Raw genomic sequence first — 21,434 nt, forward strand, 5'->3', positions numbered from 1 at the left:
GTATCTAAGCCCAAGCAGATTCAACGCAACTAGAATACTTAGAAAAGACGAATCTTAGCCCCGGCAGAAGCAGACGAAGCAGCAGAACCAGTGACAGTTGCCAGAGCGCCACTGTAGCCAGGCGCACCGGTGCCAGTCTGAGTATGACCCTCAGTATCGTTATTATTTTGGTTGTCAGGCTGCATGAGGTTTGTCGAGTTCAGTTGTTTGGTGATGCTCGAGGGAATCTTATCACCGGCGACAATGGGGGCGACAATGAGAGCGACAAAGATAACAAACATCACGAAGTAAAGAATGGCGTATCGAATGACACGTCTTCTCCGGAGCTTCGATTGCTTCATAGAGTAGATAGGCGGGCGAATTTGCCGACTATTTCAATATTAGCATGACGTTTCAACATGATGTGCATCTGTGACAGAACATACCTGGGTCGCAGCCAGAAGAGCATCATGGAATGCAGCTTGTCAATCTGAGGGACGAGGATGACAGGCAGCATAATGAACAAAAGAATGTGGCCTAGCACGAAGTCACCAGCAAACATGGAAAGTTCTGTGATCTTGCACAAGTACTCACGAGCGGGTTGAGACACGGAGTGCCAGCCCATGGAGTACCACTTGCCCGTCCAGAATGCGATGTTCGACTGGTCGCTCTTGAATTCTCTGGTCAGAGCAAGAGAGATAATCAGCTTCGTGATGAAACGCTGGATGGCAACGACGGTGATCATGCCCAAAAGTGTTCGTGCAAAGTTGAATCCTTCCAAAAAGAACATCACCTCGAAGAAGACCAACAACATGACCACCGCAACACCATGGGCAATAGCCGCCAATACACTGCCAAATTTCTTGCAGCACATGCTCAGAATTGGGCCCATGCAACAGGCCATAGCAAACATAGCAGCGAGGGTGCCAGCATTGACAGCAATAGGCGCAAATGCCACGATGGCCACACGCAGGAGAGAAGCAGTAGCTTTCGCGTCTGGGTTGTGCTTCAAGACGCCTGTCTGTGCGTTGATATAAAGGTAAGGAATCAGACACACAACGACGAGCAGCAACGGGGTGAGGATCTCGCTGAAGAAAATGTTCGTGATTGCTGCGCGGGGAACGTCGGCGGACAATTTGCCAGACGGGTCGCCAGCTGTCTTCCTCTTGTAACCAGTAATGCGTGTACGTGACAAGCGACTGTAGGCAATCCATGACGACGCATGAGAACGAGAGTTACCGCGAGACAACCAGCGAAGGAAATCGCGGTAGTCGATGAAGAAGTCGTTCCAGGCAAACTGATGCGGGTTGTACAAGAAGGGCGACACGATCAGGGCAAGTAAGGAGATCCAGAAGTATGTCAGAGCTGCTTGCCAAATTGTGACAGTAGCAAAAAGAAGCATCATCAACAGACGAGCGCCGAAGTAGATGGATGGTCCAGCAAACCGGCAGAAAAGCACACCGAATGGAATGCGTGCAGTTGCAAAGCCTCGGCCAGTACCGATGTAACGGGCACCACCAAAGGACAAGTCCTGTTGAACAGAATTGGCGTAGATCTGGCAAACGAAGACCTCGAAAAATGGAGAGAAAGAGAAGAACTGCTTTAGGAAACGGGTCACAGCGCGCAAGACTCCACGCTCCGTTAGCTCCTGGACAATGAGAGGGACATAGGACAAGAAGAAGACAAAGAAAATCGACAGAATACAGCGATAGACCCAGTCGTCAAGGGCATCGGTGTTCTGGCAACCGGTGGGGAAGAGCGGATCGGTGATAGGCACGTTGGTGTTGTACTCGCAAGGGATGGTCTCGTGGCGCAGTGCACCAAGGTTGATCAGGCATATCATGAACATCTGAACCGATAGCATGATGAACATGTTGTTCAAGTGAAAGCCAGGGTGGGCGTAGTAGAAAGACAAGAACCGATCTAGCGGCAGTTGTGTACCGAGGTAGTAGTATTCGCGGGACAACATCTGCTCACCCATGCCAGTACCAATCTTCGTAGTGAAGTTCAGAATAGAACCAAAACCAAGGTCACGACCCTTGCCACACTGGTAGTACTCGCAGTGCTTGATGCGACCACCACGTAGAAGAGCGTTCATGCCGGCATAAATGTCTTCGTTGAGATGAAGACCTTTCTGGGCCTTTGAGACACCACCACGCGTAGTCATGAAGATGCCATTGAGAAAATCGGGATGACCGTAGTGCAGCTTGCCACCGATCTGAGCCAGTGTACGGGCGAAAAGCGTACCGAATGTTTGCTCCTTGCCAGCAGCGACATCACCAAGAATACCGATGTTCTCAGAGAAAATGTACTCGCGAGCACCGAGAATAGCGACAGGGGCAGCAACCGGGTTTTTAACACCAGGTGTATAGGGAGACACATTTTCAGTCTTCATCTCTTCGAACTCGGCCAGTACACTGCGGATTTTGAGACACTCTTCGAGGTAATTGTCTTGGTTGGCATCGATCAGCTGAATATACTCGCCACGGTAGAAGATCAGAGAGTGGTTCTGGTTGTCTGATTTGCCATCGCCAAGAATAGGATTACCGGACAGCTGGATGCGAAACTTCGGGCGACGCATGCCGTTTTCCATAATTTCTGAATGGCCGTCAACGAGAGCAGAGTAGAGGCGGGGTTCCTCGCCTTCGCCGACAGGCGGCTCCTCGTCAAGATACGCAATTTGAAGGTCCGGGTAGGCGCGTAGTAGAAACTCGGCGTTCTCCATTTCTTCCTTCTTGAACTTCGCATAACGCTGCATAGAGACGATCAATTTGAACTTGCGGCGAGCCATGCGTTCAAGCTCACGCTCCAGCTTATCAGAGTTGCCACCAAACATTTGAACAACCTCTGGATTCTCTACACGGTAGAGAAGCTTGATAGCACGGCTGTAGTTCATGAAGCCAGAAACGGTGCGGTACAAAGTTTGTGTCCGAAGAGAGGCCCAAATGCGTGTACGTAGGGTGTATTCTGGGGCGGATGACTTGAAACCAATGCAGTAAAACGGAAGATCATCAATCTTGCTCTTTGCGCTGTCCTTCTCGTTCTTCTCTTGGTCGCTGCCACCGTTAAATTGAGACGTCTCGTCAGCAAGAATCTTCGTGTCCTTGACAAAGCAATCCCATTCGTGCGGGTGGAGTTGTTTCAGATATTCGAGCTGGGTGACTCGGGAATAAGGCTCGTCTTCGCGAATAATCTCACGCAACGACAGCAGAATCTTTTCACTGTAATGGGGGATGAGAACAGTGAAAGTCGGCATGTTATCAACAGGAAGCGGTTCAGGGATCGGAGTCGACAGCGATTGGGCGAAGAAGGAAATACGGCGCTCAGCCTCACTATGTGAGGGGAAGAATTCCGTCTTGAACGAATGATCCTCCTGCGACACGAAGAAAGTAGGCGCGCGCAAGGTCCGCTTGCCCTCCTGCTCTGAAGGAACCTGGTGGTACAGAAGCTTCTGAACGTGGTCGATAGCCAGCAAATGCTCGCGGTACATGGAGATAACAATGGCGTTCCAGATTTGAGAGATGAGAACCTTTGGCTTGTACTTGATTTCCATGTCGGTAGTAGCCAGGATCTTCGAGTAAATGCGCTTGGGCAAACGGGAGAAGATGTTGCGCCAAGGTGTCCAGATCGATGAACCAAGATAGAAAGATCGGGCAATAGAAAAGGCCGTGTTGAACAGGACGTACCACAAGAACGTGTCTAAAAAGAAAAAGATCAAGTTCGTGAAGCCCATGAGCCCAAGCAAAATCTGAGGTTGGTATTTGCAGAGGTACTGTTTCAAAATTGTGTCTCCGAGGCAGCTGTCGACATTCATGATGGCAAGATAACGAATCGAATCACGGAATGCACGTGTAAGATACACGTAAGACTCGCCCATCTTGGCACCAAAAACACAGGCCCAGAGAAAATACGACAGAAGCATGTCGTTGCCCTTAAGGCGAGGGTAACTGGCTGTGAACGTTTGGCTGGCGACGTAACGACGCGAGTTTTTGGTCAAATAGCTACCAAAAAGGCCACCAAGGGGCATAATCGCAAAAAAGAGAAACGTAATGACAGCAACAAAAAACTGAACAATGCCAAGAATAAGCGCTGGCTTGCTCTCTTGTTTCTTCGTATAGGCGGCCAGGTCTTTTTCGGGCATAAAGACGTAGACGCCGGGACCGAGGTTGATGATGAGAATCACTATCAGGAAGAGCAGGCGTTTCGTCAAGTGTTGAGCGCCGGCCCAGCGACGAGGAACATAGGCCCACTCCGCAAGGGTAGCCAAGATCTGAATGAGCGAAGCGATTGCTCCTCCGAAACCAACGATTGACCACTGCGCAGAAGCAGGGGGCGACTGGTTCACTTGTTGTTCATACTTAGGGACAAGAAGAGTGGGAGCGTTGTGAGATGTGTAGAACCACCAACTAGTCAAGTGAATGATCCAGATGCGGTTAAAATTGACAAGAAGATGGAACCAAGACCGCGTCTCTTTGTACGTCTTGAAGAAGCACTTCTTCCAGACGACATCTTGAAGCTTCAGGTAGCGCTCAGCAGGCGGAATGTCGACCAACTTCGTCTTGTCTTCGAAGACAATACGCTCAATGCCTTCGGGGTACCAGAAGAGCTGGTTGCAGTCATCGTAGCCGATGATCTTATTGTGGTCGCGCTCCCGACGAATATAGACTCCATTCAAAATCTCGTATCCTTGGTCGCGGACGTAGTTATACAGCGGGGTAATGACGTTATTGAGGTATGTGAGCTCCTCCACAGGTTCCACCTGGTTTTGGCAGGCCGGTGAGTTGAGGTAGTCATCGGCACACTTGAATATGAAGCACAGGCATTCAGGCATAAACCGGACTTGGTTAGCTTCACCCCAGCACAGAAGGTACAGTGCGACCTGGCGAACACGGTCGTGCTGAGACATGCCGTTCATGCGCGTCTTCCAGCGGTATTCGGCTGCTTCAAGTGACTGGTCGCCTTCCAGGTCCTCAAGAACCTGGTCCTCATTCTCGGCATCGGCCTTCTTGTTCTTGCGCTTCTTGCGTTTAAGGCCTCGGCCTTTCATATTGGCAAAGCCAACGGCATCGTCGAGATCCAAGTGAGCGGCAAAGTACCACTTCCGGTAATTGGCATTTTCGCCACCAATGTAATCGGCATGAAGCGACAGCAGAGCCTGGTTGGGGGTCATGCGCGAGGCCCGCGAGTCCAGCAGAGTCATGAGATGGTCATACATGTTCCGCATGCTGTCGCGCTGGAAACCGAACTTGGCGGTCAGGTCCATGAAGATGTCTTCAATCTCTTCCTTGGACAGAGGAATTTGAGCATCTGCAGTCCATGCAGGATAAGGTTCGCGCGAGCGCTGGCCTGCGGGAAGAACATTGCCGTAGTCCAGACCATAATTGGGAGTGGAGGCACCTGACGACCGGTTGTTTCCGTACGAAATCTGTGAGGACGGCGGGCGATAGCCGCGACCACCGGGAGGCATCTGGCCGTCATTGTAGCCGTTGAAACGCTCATCGCCACGGCCGTAGTAGTCCATGTCAGTGGCGCGGGCCATGTCCGAGCGCATCGTAAAGTCGCTGAAGGTCTCCGAGTCCTCCTCGGACGCATGACGTTGGCCACCATGAGCCTGACCGCCGGACTGGTCGTAACCCTGGTCGTAATAGCCATTGTGCTGGCCATGATGTTGGCCACCATGTTGACCATTATCATAGTATTCGTCTTGGTAGTGGTCCTGGTTCTCGTAGTAGCCTCCATCCTGGTGGTATGGGTTACTGGCATCGGCATTGTAATAGCCCCTGAAAATACACGGGTCAGACTAGGTCATAGAGTAATATAAGTTTGGCAAACCTACGCTTCGTCGTAATAGCCATCATTGTTATGTTGGCCATTGTGATCATAGGCACCATGCTGATCGTGATACTGTTGTTCGTCCTGATAGTACGGCTCGGCATTGCCCTGGTGCTGGTGATCTTGATGGCCGTAGCCATGATCGTAGTCGTTATGACCTGCGTATTCAGCCATTTTACAATTCCCTGGAAAGGAAAACAAAGCCGGATTAGTAACAGTTTGGCGGAATACTCGTCGACGCGAGATGCAAGACAGTAAAGTAGGATGTGAAATAAGAATCAAACTATGACCGCGGCTTACCTTATCAAGTGAACATGGGCAACGAAAGCTATTCAAGGATAAACCGGTGTTGCGGTCTGCAGAGCGATTCAGGAGAACAGGGCAAAGTGAGATGAGTGGTAGCTCCAAGCACCGATGTCTGGAGAAAATATGACAAAAAAAGGAGCCGGCCGCTGCGATAAAGCGTAAAAGCTTGATGGTTGCTGGAGTTGCGATTGAAATGAGTGGCTGGCGTGCCGTTACAAACGAATGCGAAGTTGAGAAAAGCGATGAATGAGGGTGGCTGAAAGCTAACTAAGCAAGATCTTGGATCGTGATCTGCAACTGAGGCACAAAACACGTATGTGGTTGTCGGTGTTTGTCTGAAAAGTCACGGACGCGAACCAAAGATGGAAGAAAACAGAAGGGGAAAAAAAGAAGCGATAGCGAGAGACTGGAAAGAACAAGGAAGAGATATCGGCTGCGGTTGTCCAGAAAGGCAGTTTGGAGCGTGACAGAGGCCACAGCGAGATGGCCGATGGCGGTTTGATCTGTACTGTCTTTGGCTTTCGATAGTTGGAGGGACTGAGACTCCAAGTGTCGCGAACCTCGATTTGACAGTGCAGAACGAGAGACTCGACAATGAAGAAAGAACACGCAGCAGGAAATGCGAAAAAAGGAACGTCCCCGTCGAGAGTTGAAGACGGCAAAAGAGCGAGTGACGAGAACAGGGAAAGACGACAAAAGGAAAGGGGAAAAAGTGAGAAGAAAGAAGAAAGGCAGGTCAAAGCAAGTGGCGCCAGGAATGAAGTAAAAGAAAGGGGAAAGGGGAGGGCGTAGCACCAAGGGGCAAACCAGGGGTGGAGAAGCCCACCGAGGAGGGCTGGAGGGCCCAGAAGAAAAAGTTGGACGTCGATTACGCTGTTGCAAAAACAGCCAGGGAGTGACGACGGAGCAATGGGCGATAGGGAACCGAAAGGGGGTTGGCAAAGTGGGCATGCGATCTTATGTTATTGGCTACTGTTCCCTGGGCGGGTAAAAGAAAGCAGGAAAGAAGGGCGGGCGATTTGGAGGCCCGCAACTGGTCTTCGCATAACCGGAATCTGGAAGAAGCACTTTACGGGTGGACAGTCTAGGAACAATCAAGGAACGGCTGAAGTAAGTATGAATTACGGGCAGTGAAGTATCTTACCAAGCCGTGCGCCGCTGTGTGTACCCTTGCCTTCCGTCCAGGCCCCTGACTGGGGCTGGCAGAGACGGGTTGGCAGACTATGGTCACGCCTGACACGGAGCAACGAAAGACAGGCTCGCAAGAAGGAATGGCCAAGGGAGTAAGAGGCAGCGTGAAGATGTCGTATGGCAGGCGCAATTCGACACGACAGGCTCAAAGTACATTCGTAGAGGAGCGAAAACAGAAAAGGGGTGATACAAATCCACAAACAAAGCTAGTATGGACGCTAAAGAGACACAGAGCGATCGAGGACAGCCCACTAGGCTGCTAGGGTAGGTTAAAGAAGCTACGAATCTAAGTTTAGCAAGTCGTGAAACAGGGGAGGCCGGACCGCCACACAGGCCGGAAAGACAGGAAATTGGGTGGGAGTCAAACTGTTACCAGGTTGTCAGTAGAGGTAGAAAACACGCCCGAGCCCACACACCCACATTTCGAAGTATTTAGTTGTAGGAAACAAGGGCTAGTTTTAATCCATAACAATGCGACCCACATTGCTGTGATGGGCGAGCTAAGGGACTCTTGATGTGTCTTACGATATACCGAGTAGTGACGGAGTACAAGCAGGGTACTTTTCGAGAACTAGTAAAAGCCGCTGGTAAAGCGTTGTAGAAGGTAGCTCAAAGGTATGCACGGTGCGCTCACATGAAATACGAACTGTGCCCCTGAACACCGAAACGCGTAAAAGCAGAAGAGGCGGACAAAATGTGTCCCCAACATCTGTTGCATGTGGGAATTACGACGTCGGACGGCGAAAGTCAAAGGGGAAGGGGCAGACATCTCGAAAGTATTACGAAATACTTCGTATGCCTTCCGGCACACATCATAACAGAATGTAGAGAATCAGAGACACAAAATGGAATGAGACAGAATGACACCCATGCAACAACACGGCGTTGCATGTATTCCGTACAGGTTAATACGACTTGCATCTCACAGCTTACTCCAGACGATGCGAGATGATATATACGGCGCCCTCTGTCTACCTACGTACCATAGCAATAAAACAAACTATATAGCCTGACGAGCACGCACGAGAAGACTTTTTCTTTGCACAGTAGCCACTCTGCCACTGTCGTCTCCATACTGAAGTATTCCGGGCGCCCACTGACATTCCATCGCCCCTCCTCTTTCTAATCTCGCGCAGGCATGCAGGTACTAGCCTGGAATTTGCCACGCTCATCCACTCGAAGAGAAAGAAAGAGTGGTTCTACCAAGACGACACGCATTGCCCTTGGAGGAGAAGCAGCAAGACACCAAAGACAACGGGGAATGGAGCGAGAGTGTACGTTGTACTGGGGACGAAACTCTGAAGTCGCTGGAATGCATCCTTCCACCAGTAGCAGACACAAGTAAATAAGGCGCCAGACACACAGGAAACCCGGATACGCCAGCCAATCCCGTTTATGCGCCGTGGCTCATCGAGATGCATCAAAGGCTAAGGTAGAAAATGATTAGAGGGCTCGCTTCCAAAAGGAAGTCGTTTGCCATGCATCCGAACATCTTCCTCCCTCGGTATCCTGGTGCCGGTCCGATTTTGCGCTTGACAATACTTTCTTTTCATTGCCGCTATGAAAGTAGTCATTAGTACTGCGTGCGGACCATTGCCTTGGGGCAAACCTATAATCCCAAACGGTAGCACAAGTGATAAATACTCACGCGTGCCGCGTATATCCAACCCGCAATTGTTTTCTTACATCAGATACCGGGATTCGTGGGCTTTCGATCAAAGCAAATTTTCACCTCTTAAGCTCCTGATTTCGTCTCGCCAACATTGGTCGGGGCACTATCATCGTCATTTTTCTCATTTTCAGCCACTTCCTGTGTCGTTTCAGGTCTTTCTTGCCTGCGCTTGTTTTGTCTTTTTGGCGCTACGTCCATAATCATATCCATTTTGGTCCTGGGCAAGCCTCCCATCGACGCCATTTCGATCGCGCAGATCACTTACCACCATTTCAACTCAACTAAGAAGCGGCCTCGTCAATGTCACTCATCAGTTCCACAATTGATGCTTGGTCATGGTCGTGTCAGGGCATTTCTTTCTTTGGAAGTGTCCAAAATCTAGCAATTGTGTGGAGTCGCTCACTAATGACCTTTGATACCCCTTCAATGAACTAAAATGCCTGCGTATGGTCATGTCCATCTCGCACTGGTAGATGGCGCCCTCACCGAATAGCGTCGCCTCCACATATACAACATGGTTAGCACAGCTTGCCCAGACGCATTGTATGGGAAGCCGAGAATCGGCCCACCCTCCAGGCCAAGATTACCATGGCATCGTCGACGGTCTAATCACTTCACTACGTCGTACCTTACATTACCTATAAATACCTGTAAAAATCATTTTAGGTCAGAACTTTGCTATGTCAAAGAAGTCCCAGCCACCCAGCCACCCTCTTCCGAGCACCTCTTTCCTCCCTGACTAGTCAGATGGGGCTCCTTCGGGACATTCGGTAATGATGCTTGATCCTTGGAATCCAGAGTTAGGGAAGCTTTCAGAGCTCATCCGGGGCAAACATATGAAGCCCAAATAGAAGTGCTTTACCAAGGAAGTTGCTTTCCAATGCTCGGCGTATGTAGGGGAAGGCAAGATACGCTTTTTTTCATGCCGTGCACCTGAACGCCACAAATGCGATCTCAAAACCGTACCACGACACCAAAGTGTAGTTCCATCAAATAAAAAATAGTTTACGCCTTTAAATGATGCTCCATAACAACAATGCCCACAGTATTATTAACGCCAATCGTGAGGTGAGTTCCTCGAGCCAGTGGGCCCTATTTCTTTTCCTACGGCACTTTTCAGGATACAGGACACAACTGTCTCGAGGTGTGTCAATGACAAGCAATGGGCATCGATTGTTGTGAGACTCAAATTTGTCACGTGACTGGTTGTCTTGCCAACGGGTCGTCTGGCGGGTTTCTTTCAGACGGAGCTTAGTTCTAGCATGTGCATCTTGCAGCGCGCAAGAATCGAATTGTCAAATCTGCCCCTGGTAGTATCACATAGCAGACCACGCGTCTTTCACTAAAACTATTTGTTGTTGGCATAAAATTTTTGAACGCCGTGACACCGCCAATATGGCACTGCGCCGCGTCATCATAGATAGTGATGACGACCTCGACGACTTTCCGTCCTTACGATCAATATTGCGAAATTCGACAGTTCCTTCAAATGCTCCTTCACAGACAGCGCAACCAGCAAAGTGGCAAGCAAAAAGAATTATCACGACGACCAAACCATATAAGGTCGAGATAGGGTCTTCTACGTCAGCCCCCAATACAACAATACGGCGGAGAAAGTTGGGCCGCATCAACGATGACGCTTCCCTCCTTCGCCTACAGGGAACCTCGAACAACAACACTCTCAAAGGAGAACTGAATAGTCCCAAGCTAGAAATGATTAATCTACCTCAGAGCTCTTCCCCGGGATTATCTCGATCAAAGCCACGGATTGAGCTAAGGGCAAGAAAAACAAGAAGGATGTCCGAGATATCAGCGGATGACAAGGGCGAGCTCTCCACAGAAGACGCGACAGTATTGCAAGACGTTTCTCTTGACGAATACTTCGGCGAATATGGTGCGGAAAAGGCCCGAGCGGGTGCTGCAATCAACGCTGATCGCAACGGTGAACATGGCGACGAGCCTACGGGTGATCAAAACGTCAATGAAGACAGCGATGGCTATAGTAATCACAAAGGGCAACATTGCCGCCTGGGCGAAGGGCAGAAAGACGATAGCCAAGGAGAGGCTGAGCCGACCGACCGCGGGCAGGATACGGACAGCGACAGCGAGACTTCGGAGTTCCGGGACTCATCTTGGAGTAGCGATTCATCGTCCGGCTCTCTGGGTGACTTTTTCCCGATTGCACGTACAAAGCGGCTTGCAAACACAAAACTACAGATGCCCGAAGAACATAAAAAAAGAGCGTATCCCACTCCTCAGTCCCAAACGACGGCGGACACCTACACGGATGACGGAAGCACCATTTTTTTTTCAGCCGAGGAGTCGTTTTCGAATGTTGGGCCAGATCTTAATGCGTCCAAGACCAGCTTGTGAGTTATATTGGGTTTTGGTGTATTTCAACAAACATCCGTGCTTACATACGATCTAGGTACCCATTCAAAACCGACACAGCGCCCCGGAAGCTTCCAACAGGGTCTGTATTACGGCCTACCACAGATGAGCGGCCCAAGACGCCTCCGCTTGGCCACCCCAAAAATTCTAAAGTCGAGCGCCTCCAGTCGCCCTCAAAAAAGCTACCGCGCATACCACAGACTCCACACCAGCCAAACACCGACGACTTTTGGAATCAAACTGTCACTGATAAGTGGAATATGGAGCACTCTCCACGGAAGCTTCTCTTTGACCCGGACCAGACCAAGATGAATAACCAGGCCCCCAACGGAACCAGAAACGCGGGGCCATCTACGCATTTCTTTCCCTTTTCGAAAAGGGGCGCAACTGCAACCAAACGGGGAAAAGATGCAAAAAAATTGTTTCAAAAGAACAAGCATGGCATGGCAGAAAAGTTCTTTGCAGAGCTTGATAATGTTATCACGGGCGGCCAACTGAATCAACTAGCGGCTTCAACAGGTGGTGTCCAGATCGAATGGACCAATAAACTCAACACAACTGCGGGGCGGGCGAACTGGCGGAGAGAAACGCTTCGACCAAAGGTAGCCCCGGTTGTTGACATTGAGGATGGTTCGACGACAAGCGTTGTCAGTACGGACATCGCAACATGCGTGAAGCACCATGTGTCCATCGAGCTAGCCGAGAAAGTCATCGACGATGAGCGCCGTCTTTATAATGTCATCGCACATGAGTTTTGTCACCTGGCTAACTTCATGATCAGTGGGATTACTGGGAATCCACATGGCAAAGAATTCAAGCTGTGGGCAGAGAAATGCTCGCGACATTTTGGTGACCGTGGCATACAAATCACCACGAAGCATACCTATGAAATTGACTTCAAATATGCTTGGACATGCGAAGAGTGCTCTACGGAGTTCAAACGCCACTCCAAGAGTATCCATCCGGAACGTCACCGGTGCGGAGCCTGCAAAGGAGTCTTGAAACAAACGAAGCCTGTTCCACGGCGCACTGGGATGAAAGACGAGTCTAGGGTGGGCGCGGATGGAAACGTGTTGATTAGAGGCCCGTCCGAGTATCAACAGTTCATGAAGGAGCATATGGCCATTGTCCGGCGTGAACACCCCAACAGTCCTCAGAAAGTCATCATGACACTTGTTGCAGACAAATGGAGCAAGGCAAAAGCTCATAAAGTAGCTTCTCACAGCCGACCAACAGCCGATGCTCCTGACAATGAAGCAGTTGCAGGTGTGGATGTTGCAGGTGTGGATGGAACTGAGGCACATGTGGACCACTTGGGCAGGGCCTTGGTTGATCTCACGCTGAGGTAAGTGCGATCCAGTGTCACTATGTAGTGAATATGTATATATCAAAATTGGAACCCATATGCACACAGGATAACACATCTGGGAAGTATATTCGTTGCTGGCTTGGCTTACTGTCTGATATCACAAGTTCATGGCTACGTGGAATGACACAGAATTAAAAGGTGCTGAAAGGATGTACCGGCCCTACAAAGCGTATTAAGTAAAAAAGGCAATACATGTTCCAATATCGAACTGAATGATGCCAAGTCAAGAAGCCAAACTCAATGGTGCCACGCCCGTGTGCGGTAGCACCTCCACTCTCTAGTGTTCACGTCCAATATTCCGGTCATATCGCCATCGTACTGTAGCACGTGGTTTCTTGGAAGTCTCTCGTTTCTGCATTTTACTTTTACTCCCCCTGTTAGGAAAGTCAAAATCACACCTCGTTGAAGAGATTCCAGTCTTTGACTTGAAACGTCGCCCATATGCGCGACGCGTATTCCACAGCATCACCAATAAGCTGACCTTGTTTGCCTAGTTGTAGGTCAACGTCTTCCTCGTCGTACTCGCCCTTGATGTGCGGTACGTTGATCGTAATCAGAATGTCGGTAGATTCCTTTTCGAGACGGAGAAGCGTCAAAATAATCGCCGTGAAATCCGGCGCGCTGCTAGCTGCGGCCTTGGGATCAGGGCGAGGCGTCTGAGTCGCAATCAAGGAGTATGCTGGGATGCTCTCGCTACGGAGCAGAGTTAGCTGGTGGAACAAGACTCTGTGCCGCAGCTCTGGTCAAGGAATGGGGTGTGAAAACGTACGGAAGTTCGGAGAACTGCGTGTCGGTGGTATTCCACACACGTACCGAGTCGGCATCATCGCCAATAAGCTCCTCGAGGTGTGTGGAGAGTGCTTTGCCGTCGATCTCGGCCGTGGTGCCGCTGGGGCCCACGCGTTCGCATATTTCGAAGATGATACTCGTAAAGCCATCCTTGTCGATATAGACCTCTTGGTTGTCGGGGACCTGGCGCAGTTTACTAAGGGATTGTTAACCATCAAAGAAGGACAGACCATACACTACCAAGCAGAAATTTCTCTCGCCGAGCGGCAGAGGCTATGGCTTACCTAACATCGGCAAAGTTCTCGGGCAGGTCAGCGACGATGGCCGAACCAAAAAGAGGTGTAGGCACGAACTCGGTCTTGGTCATTGCGGCGATGATCGTGTGGGCGTGTCGGGTATCAAGATTTCGACGTCTATATGTTGCGGTAAGACGAGGAGGCGGGCGAATGGCAATCTATTGTAAAACCAGCAAGCGGATAGATAAAGTAACAGTTGCAGGTATGCCTCGAGGTTTCTGAAAGGTTCGGGCGCGCAGTTTACAACAATCGGACTTTGGGGAGGGGATGTGAAATAAAAGGCGGGCCACTTCAACTTATGACAGTGGTAATGCTATTACGCTCATGTCCATTTCAGGTGCTAGAGAGGCGCAGCCTTGGTGTGCAGTGATTGATCAAGGCGCATACATCCATGGCCAGTGAATGGCGGGGTTACTGACGAAGCCTGGCTGTTGACATTGTCTTGTAGAACTGGGAAAAGTGTTTCCACATGAAAGTAGTATATAAGCAAGGGTAACAGAAAATTTCTAATTGGAGTGGGACTATCCTAGCGAACTCACCTCTTGCCTTTTACCAGAGATGACCGTGGGACGGCCCAAGAGACTCCACTCAATAATCTTTGGCAACCAACTTGAATCCGTTGGATTCGATTCGACTTTTTACCAATTACGAACGAAGCTTTTTTCTTTTCTTTTTCTTTTCTTCTTCTTCTTTTTCTTTCTTTTCTTTTTTGTTTTCTTTTTTTTTGTTTTCTTTTTTTTTCATATATATATATATAAAAAGGCACCGCCATTCTTTTCGCTTCTTCTCCTTCGCGTATAACTAGATCTCGTGTCACTGTAATTAAATTTTTGATTTTTGTAACTCTCTGCGAAAAAAATAATAATGTCATAATGTAATTAGTAGTCGCTACACAAGGAAACGTAGAGTTTATGTCATTGTCTTCCGGGGCATGTTGTATGAACGTTTCGCATATAATACTAGATAGCTCGATGTGTTATGTAACGTCAGGGCCAAGCGGGGTAGCTTGAGCGCTCCGTCATAGCGCCTTGACAAAATCCACCTGTCTTCTCCCGATATCCTTTCTCCCGGCAACGTACGACATACAGTTCTTGGCTTCTACACTGTAGTTATCATATGCGGTCATACGGTCTTCTCGAAACACTCACATCATCGCAGTAATAAATCCCAGCGTCACCAGTGAGCCACTTGCTACCATGGCTGCTTGTATCTTCTGTAAAATCGTCAAGGGTGCGTTCTTTGTCAGAGGGCAACAATGGTGCTGAAGCACGGACTCGTACGGATTCCCGAGACCTTTCCTATGCTAACACTATTTCACAGGCGAGATTCCCTGCTTCAAGCTTTTTGAAACCGAGAAATCACTTGCCTTTCTTGACATCAACCCGCTGAGTCGGGGACACGCGGTAAGTTGAGCCTACCACACGACGGTGATCTCTACTTTCAGTTGAGGGCGAGAAAAAATAAATTTGCTAATAGAAATCTGCTCCTCGTCCCATATTCCAGCTTGTCATCCCTAAGTTCCACGGCGAGAAGCTTCTCGATATCCCCGACGACTATCTCACGGATATACTGGTATGGTATCATAGCCCTAGCCCAACTCAGGGACTCGCATTCATTTCCAGTCGCGTGCCACTAATCCTACTTGGTAGCCTATTGCCAAAAAGCTGGCCAAGGCAATTGGCACAGACAACTACAATATCCTACAAAACAATGGCCGTCTTGCTCACCAAGAAGTCGATCACGTAAGGCCCATCTATCACATTAACCGTCGGCATGAGAGGGGGTGGCTAGGACTAACTCAGCAAACAGGTTCATTTCCACGTGGTAATTTGCCAATTCGTCCAGTCTACTTTTCTCGTCCTTCATAGGATCCTTGCTAACCAGTTGATAGATTCCTAAACCGAACCAGACGGAGGGTCTTGGGGTCGGTTGGCCCCATCAGAAGACCGACATGGACCAGCTGAAAGCTCTGTTCGAAGATCTCAAGTCACGTATCTAGATATTGGGTATCAATATCGCCACAAAGCCTTGGTCATGGTTCAGGCACATCGAAACTGGCTCTGACGCCATCTGACAGTCGTTTTGGTTCGAGATACATCAACCGCGCAGACGGAGACCGGTAATCTCTAATTGTTTCGTTTATATTTACCGTCATAAACACTGCACGACATTCAGAATTAGAGGTCTTCCCCTCTGACTCCAGTGTTTTGCTCAGATTAAGCTCTTTCTGGACGAAAATTCAAATAATTGATCTGGTAGCTGAAACCCTAAGTCTAAATTCCAGGGACACGACCAGAGCTGCATGGCCGGTGGCATACCTACACAGAGAGGATGTATCGGGCGTAGCCAGAGGTGACGAAGCAAGAATAATAACTCTAAACTGATCTAGAAATAACACACCCGCAATTTACAGGCCATAAAGCCACAGGGCAAAAGCGAATGCTGGGATAGAAATGGACATCATCCGTAACCCGAGCTCGTGCCCACAACCTACTCCACGTCGTCCTGTGCGATTGTGTTCCCGTTGGTCTGCGCCGTCTCGTCCTTGTTGGGCTTCGGGTAGAAGTCGACAGTTCCATCTGCACGAAGTATGCCAGTGCGATCATATAGCGAGCGAGCGCGAACGTAAGGGTCCAATTTCCAGTAGTGCTTGCGCAGCTGCTCGGCGATATCTTCCCTCGTATCGCGGGCGGCCTTAGCGGGCTCCCCATCATTGCTCAAAACCCACTGGGCAGTGGCCTCTTCGAATTTTCGGGAGAGACGCTCGCGCTCGACTATCAGCTTATCCCGATTGGCGGTGTCATTCATCTTATCGTTCTCTCCAGGTTCCGGCTCAAGGTATGTGTATTCCCAGTCCTCATCGCCATCCAGTTCTTTTATAATCTTGTCCCTGCTGATAAATTGCTCCATATCCTTGACATTGTTCGTAAAATGTACTTTACTTGCCACAACCGGGTCAAGCCACCCGCGAATAATTCTCCAAATGCCTACATACATATTAGCAAGGTGATCAATAATAAGCGAGGTGCGTAGGTAAACGGCAGCAAAAGATGCACAGTCAATCAGCATCGAGAACGTGCATACCTTGGAAAAGCCAAGGTGCCTTGTGTACCAAGACGGCTCCCAAGCACTCTGGATAATTTGCCTCGAAGCACTTGATCATAAACTTGACTGGAGAGTAGTCCTGATGCAAAATTAGCAACACGTCACACAAAGAAGCGGGTGTTAAACCTGCACAGTGCCACCGTAGCAAGCGGCTTACCATGTTGGCTAACGAGAATCCTGTCATGTCAAAGATTATGGTCTGGTTAAACAGTCATTTATTAGTAAACGATACCAAGTTGTAGTCACAGAGGCCGGAATGTTTGTCTGAAGGGATCGTGTTTACCGCAGTATCGACAGGTGGGCGAAGAGACAGGCGAGCTGTCTCAATGATGTAAACCGTGCAGCGCTCGACGCTCTGTTCGACCTGGTCGCCTTGGTGATGCAACCGAACGCGTACGATGCAAATGGGCCGGCCTTGTTTGTCTGAGCCATGGAGGAAACTCTTGCCCATGCGCATCTGAGCTAAGAAATCTTCGCTGATGGTCTTGGCCTTTTCATCGGTGGCAGTGGCCACTTCTTGAGCAGCGCCGCCGTCGCCCTTCAGCATGATATCATCGTCGACGTGCATGTCCCGTGCCCGCCAGTGCATAGTAGACACGAGCATGACAAGGGCCTTGTCAACATCCCATTTTCTGGCTCGGAGGAAGCGAAGAAAGAGTGCATCAGGGTGGTCGTGCTTGACCATTGCCCATAAGGTGTCACGAATGGACTCCGGGGTTTGGTTGGCTAGTGCTTCCTGGAATAGTTTGCTCTGGCCATACTTGTCATCCTCGCTTGCTGCAGCAAGGTCCACAGCGGAGACTGCTTTAGTCACAGTAGCGACAGACTCACCGGCCGGGTTGCCGTCTTTAGAACCACCATCCTTAGTGCCCCCGTCCTTCTTTGACCGCTTGAACAGGCTACGTTTTTTTTTCTTGTCCTTCTTTTTGCTGTCACTGGCCGCTGCTGAGCTGATGGTTTCAAGAACAGTGTCCCCCGTACCATCTTCATCGTCAGGCGCATCGGCGCCTTCCGCGGCAGAACCGGGATCGAAGCTAGACAAATCAATCTGGCACACCTTAAACACAGCGACCCAGAACTGGCGGAGCTTCTCCTCTTGTTCCGGTGTGAGGTTTCCCAACCGGCCTGGAGGCAATTCTGAGCTCATGCTGTAAAAGTGTTCTGGTGTGGTTGAGTTTAGATGATTTCCCGAAAACGACTGACTGCTTGACTCTGAAAGGGCGGTTGTCCTTGCGGCGTGGGAACGCGATGGAGATTCGCGGTCGATGGAGTAGTAAACTATAGCACCAAGCGAAAGCGAGACGGCTATCACAAGACCGAAGGTGCTGCTTGATGATTGAAGAATCCGGCTAGGCGGTGTACTGTACCTCTTCTCGTGGGAACTGTTCAGGACGCCTGCGGTACGCAGTTTCAAGGTCGAATGGCGGTAGGGCGGAGGTACTCCAGGACAAAGTTGGGCCCGGGTGCCAATTGTCGGCGATGTAGTGCGGATGTTCCGGAGAAGGAAGCTCATAGGACTCAATCGAATGTAAATCTAGTAGCAGCGGTGCGCTTTGCCAGTTAGTTGTGGAAGGTGCAGGTGAAATCAAGAAGAGCATTGGCAAAGGAGAACAAAACAGCTACGTGATTCTTTAAGATAGGTGTCGTACCTGGTGGTCAATCTGGGGTTACTAGGAGCGTTGATGTTTCGACTGCGTCGTGATATTCTAGTAGTAAGAAGTGCACTGACATGTGCAGACGCTCAAGATGGAAACAATCAGAAGAGAGCAACCAATGCCGAGATCGAGAGGACGGCGGATGTGAGCAGATAAATGCAGGTATTCAGCGCCGGAGGGATTTAGTAGGCTGGATGAGCATGTCGTCGCGGGGTAGTGCGTCGTAAAGCGGAAGGGAGACGCCGATCGATGTGTGACAAAAGGATAACCGGGAACGAATGCCTTAGGAGCTGGAAGCGACCAACGTGTGTTACAGCGATGGCGAGATCGAGAAAAACGAAATCAATTGCGGTTGCCAGAATAAGAATCGACGAGAGTGTTTTCGATGCTGAGCTTGGTGCGCTTTTGAGTGAGCGTTGTTGGCCCCAACGTATTGCCTTTGGATTTTGCGTTGCAAAGGGTGGTCTGGAAGGGGGGGGCTTTTGAGTTTAGCTCGGTAACCGAACCCAGCCATTCATTTCACCATCTAGTTTGTGCAGAAGCTGGGGTGTATCGCCTTTCGCCCTTTTTGATCATCAGAAGCGCCATTGTGAAGCTTACGGTGCTGTCCTTGGCCACCGGACCTCCCGGATACATGAAAATACGCTTCACCAAAGAGCTGCAGGAGGCTTGGCCCTAATTTTATGTGCGTCATAGTAACTTAACGGGTTTTACGGGAAAAAATAGAATCGTGTCCCCTGACTTACCTGCCATCTTGTATACGAAATACAAAGGATACATTGGGACAGCCCATCAGAAGGTGTTAAAGGAAGTTTGAGCTGGATATTAGCATTCTAGGGATTTTTATTTGGCCCCCGACACCTTCCTCGGAAAGCTACCTTTTCGTCGTTCTGCCGCTCGCTACCTTTTTTCTGTGTTGCACCAGGCCCATCGATTGAACCAGGAATTAGGCACGTGCCTGGCCCGTTCCCTTGCCGTTGATACACAGACTTGGGTCACACTTAGCTGCTCACGCGTTGTAGCGCGTTGAGGCGACGCGAACCCACTAAGTACATAAGGCGGAGGGTTTTACAGTGCGTAGTGAATGTATGCCGAAGTTGGTGTACATATGAAGACAACAAGTTTATCCAGCCACGGATTATTTCAGAGGGTTTGAACGAAGCCAACCGCGCCACCCAACAGGCTTGCACAGACTCTGTGTAAAACCGACTTCTTGCGCAGAGCTTGATCTGAGCCCGGCTGCCATCATGTCGTTTGAACCGCTTGGTTCATCCGGCCGACAGGAGTCTACGTCACGCACGCGAACGTCACGCCCTACCACGCCACTTCGAGCATCGTCGCGCTCGTCATTCCGAGAATCTGCCCGAGGTAGTGTTCTCGGTGACGCACAGTTTCCACTTAATGCATTCGAGCCAGCTTTTGCAGAACTTTCGGAGGCTATGGCTGATTTAGAGGCGAATATGATGCACTTCCAGTTGATGCATGAAAGCCTCGCACGGTTTAGCGAGAGCTTCGCCAGCTTCATGTACGGCTTGAATATGAACGCCTACTGCGTGGACTTTCCCGAGGTGCGTACCGCCAAACTTGCCACTTGAATTTCATGCTTGCTTGTCTTGTTTTTCTGCTAAATCAGACTTTCTGCCTGCAGGGTCCCGTCTACGAATCGTTTAAGAGAGTCAGGCAGAGGGAGGAAGCGGCAGGAGCCGACCATGAGATAGGCGGCCTGGCTGGAGGTGAGTAAATACCCGTGTCTATTGACGAGCGGGTGTACATATTCGCATCAACAGGCTGATGCTGTTCTCAGGAATTCTCCGTCCAGCGGAAAGACTGACTGGAGACTTGGATGGCGAGACCACATTTATGTGAGTTAATATGCACGTACCCTAAACACGATATGTGGCACGCACACTACTGACCTTGGCGCCTACTCGCCAGGACTACCGATACGTCTTTTGTCGACAACCCTCCTGCTACGGCTCCTCGAAATACGTCCCGGCTCCAGACCGCCAGGCCACCACGTGGCAGGGGAGGCGCTAGCCGAGGCTCTACAGTAACAAGACGTGGTGGGCGGGGAGTGCCGGACACACACGGAGCACCGAGTACACGTGGCGGCCGCCCTAGTGGGCTGGCGAGGGCACGGGGTAGAAGTGTTCGCTAGATAGAACCGAGAAGCAAGAATTCATCGGTTGTCAATTAGCTGATGTGCTGTGACTTTCGCAAATCTGGGGCAAATTTGCAGCTATCCGCATACCCCGCTAATTGCAACGTCATAGTGAACAACAAAAGCTGCCGCGCGCGGCGTCGTCTGGCTCGACTGCCGAACACTTTCTATCGCCACCCTTCACCTTCCAAGGAACGGCTGCTCCCCTTGCTGTCGACGCCACTTTCCATGTCTGCTGCTATCCGGTACGTTCCAGCTGCAAAATATCCTGCTGCTGGGATCTTAATTCTGCAATGTCGTGTCAAGCCTGGCGCGAGCAGAGTGCGCGACGGCGTTGTAGCTGTTACCGACGGCGCTGTTGAGATTTGCGTTGCAGCGCACGCACGCGATGGAGAAGCAAATAAGGCTGTTGTTCAGGTGCTATCTCAGGTAACTACATCTTGCTCCTTGCCAATTTCCCTTGAGAGACATGAGTGGCACCTGACAGTTAAGATTCTTGGGGTTCCGAAGTCCAGTGTAAGTGTCACCCGCGGCACAAGGTCTCGGGACAAAACTCTTTCTGTAACTGGGATGCTGGAGACTGGTACAGAATATGGTCAAGTTTTGGACCGCGTGTTCAAACTACTGTCTAATGCGGCAGCATAGGATAAGCCTCCCAAAGGTAATGCCATTTTAGCACTGGATTATC

General features: G+C 50.1%; 7 protein-coding genes across 7 annotated transcripts; 4 read left to right on the forward strand and 3 right to left on the reverse strand.

Annotated features, from left to right (window-relative positions):
- Nucleotides 1-38: 38 nt before the first annotated feature.
- Nucleotides 39-5,985, reverse strand: SPSK_01365 (1,3-beta-glucan synthase; the record flags this gene model as incomplete). The annotated part of the gene is made up of 3 exons (XM_016728280.1): nucleotides 39-369; nucleotides 426-5,759; nucleotides 5,816-5,985. The coding sequence occupies 3 exons, from the start codon at nucleotides 5,983-5,985 to the stop codon at nucleotides 39-41; spliced, it is 5,835 nt and encodes a 1,944-aa protein (XP_016590080.1).
- Nucleotides 5,986-10,375: 4,390 nt separating this feature from the next.
- On the forward strand, nucleotides 10,376-12,720 carry SPSK_01498 (uncharacterized protein; the record flags this gene model as incomplete). Its single annotated transcript, XM_016728409.1, has 2 exons — nucleotides 10,376-11,349; nucleotides 11,409-12,720. The coding sequence occupies 2 exons, from the start codon at nucleotides 10,376-10,378 to the stop codon at nucleotides 12,718-12,720; spliced, it is 2,286 nt and encodes a 761-aa protein (XP_016590081.1).
- Nucleotides 12,721-13,132: 412 nt separating this feature from the next.
- Nucleotides 13,133-13,896, reverse strand: SPSK_01932 (ran GTPase-binding protein mog1; the record flags this gene model as incomplete). Its single annotated transcript, XM_016728830.1, has 3 exons — nucleotides 13,133-13,450; nucleotides 13,554-13,725; nucleotides 13,814-13,896. The coding sequence occupies 3 exons, from the start codon at nucleotides 13,894-13,896 to the stop codon at nucleotides 13,133-13,135; spliced, it is 573 nt and encodes a 190-aa protein (XP_016590082.1).
- A 1,125-nt stretch (nucleotides 13,897-15,021) lies between these two features.
- Nucleotides 15,022-15,824, forward strand: SPSK_01917 (hit family protein 1; the record flags this gene model as incomplete). The annotated part of the gene is made up of 6 exons (XM_016728816.1): nucleotides 15,022-15,055; nucleotides 15,146-15,228; nucleotides 15,302-15,397; nucleotides 15,475-15,567; nucleotides 15,635-15,649; nucleotides 15,717-15,824. The coding sequence occupies 6 exons, from the start codon at nucleotides 15,022-15,024 to the stop codon at nucleotides 15,822-15,824; spliced, it is 429 nt and encodes a 142-aa protein (XP_016590083.1).
- Nucleotides 15,825-16,315: 491 nt separating this feature from the next.
- Nucleotides 16,316-18,077, reverse strand: SPSK_10399 (CRAL/TRIO domain protein; the record flags this gene model as incomplete). The annotated part of the gene is made up of 4 exons (XM_016736829.1): nucleotides 16,316-16,812; nucleotides 16,910-17,009; nucleotides 17,088-17,129; nucleotides 17,214-18,077. The coding sequence occupies 4 exons, from the start codon at nucleotides 18,075-18,077 to the stop codon at nucleotides 16,316-16,318; spliced, it is 1,503 nt and encodes a 500-aa protein (XP_016590084.1).
- A 1,755-nt stretch (nucleotides 18,078-19,832) lies between these two features.
- On the forward strand, nucleotides 19,833-20,326 carry SPSK_02015 (DASH complex subunit DAM1; the record flags this gene model as incomplete). Its single annotated transcript, XM_016728913.1, has 2 exons — nucleotides 19,833-20,153; nucleotides 20,234-20,326. The coding sequence occupies 2 exons, from the start codon at nucleotides 19,833-19,835 to the stop codon at nucleotides 20,324-20,326; spliced, it is 414 nt and encodes a 137-aa protein (XP_016590085.1).
- Nucleotides 20,327-20,974: 648 nt separating this feature from the next.
- SPSK_02035 (yggU family protein) lies at nucleotides 20,975-21,391 on the forward strand (the record flags this gene model as incomplete). The annotated part of the gene is made up of 1 exon (XM_016728932.1): nucleotides 20,975-21,391. One exon carries the CDS (start codon nucleotides 20,975-20,977, stop codon nucleotides 21,389-21,391), a length of 417 nt encoding a protein of 138 aa, XP_016590086.1.
- Nucleotides 21,392-21,434: the final 43 nt, after the last annotated feature.

The sequence above is a fragment of the Sporothrix schenckii genome, assembly GCF_000961545.1.
Source record: "Sporothrix schenckii 1099-18 chromosome Unknown Cont42, whole genome shotgun sequence".
Lineage (NCBI taxonomy): Eukaryota > Fungi > Ascomycota > Sordariomycetes > Ophiostomatales > Ophiostomataceae > Sporothrix > Sporothrix schenckii.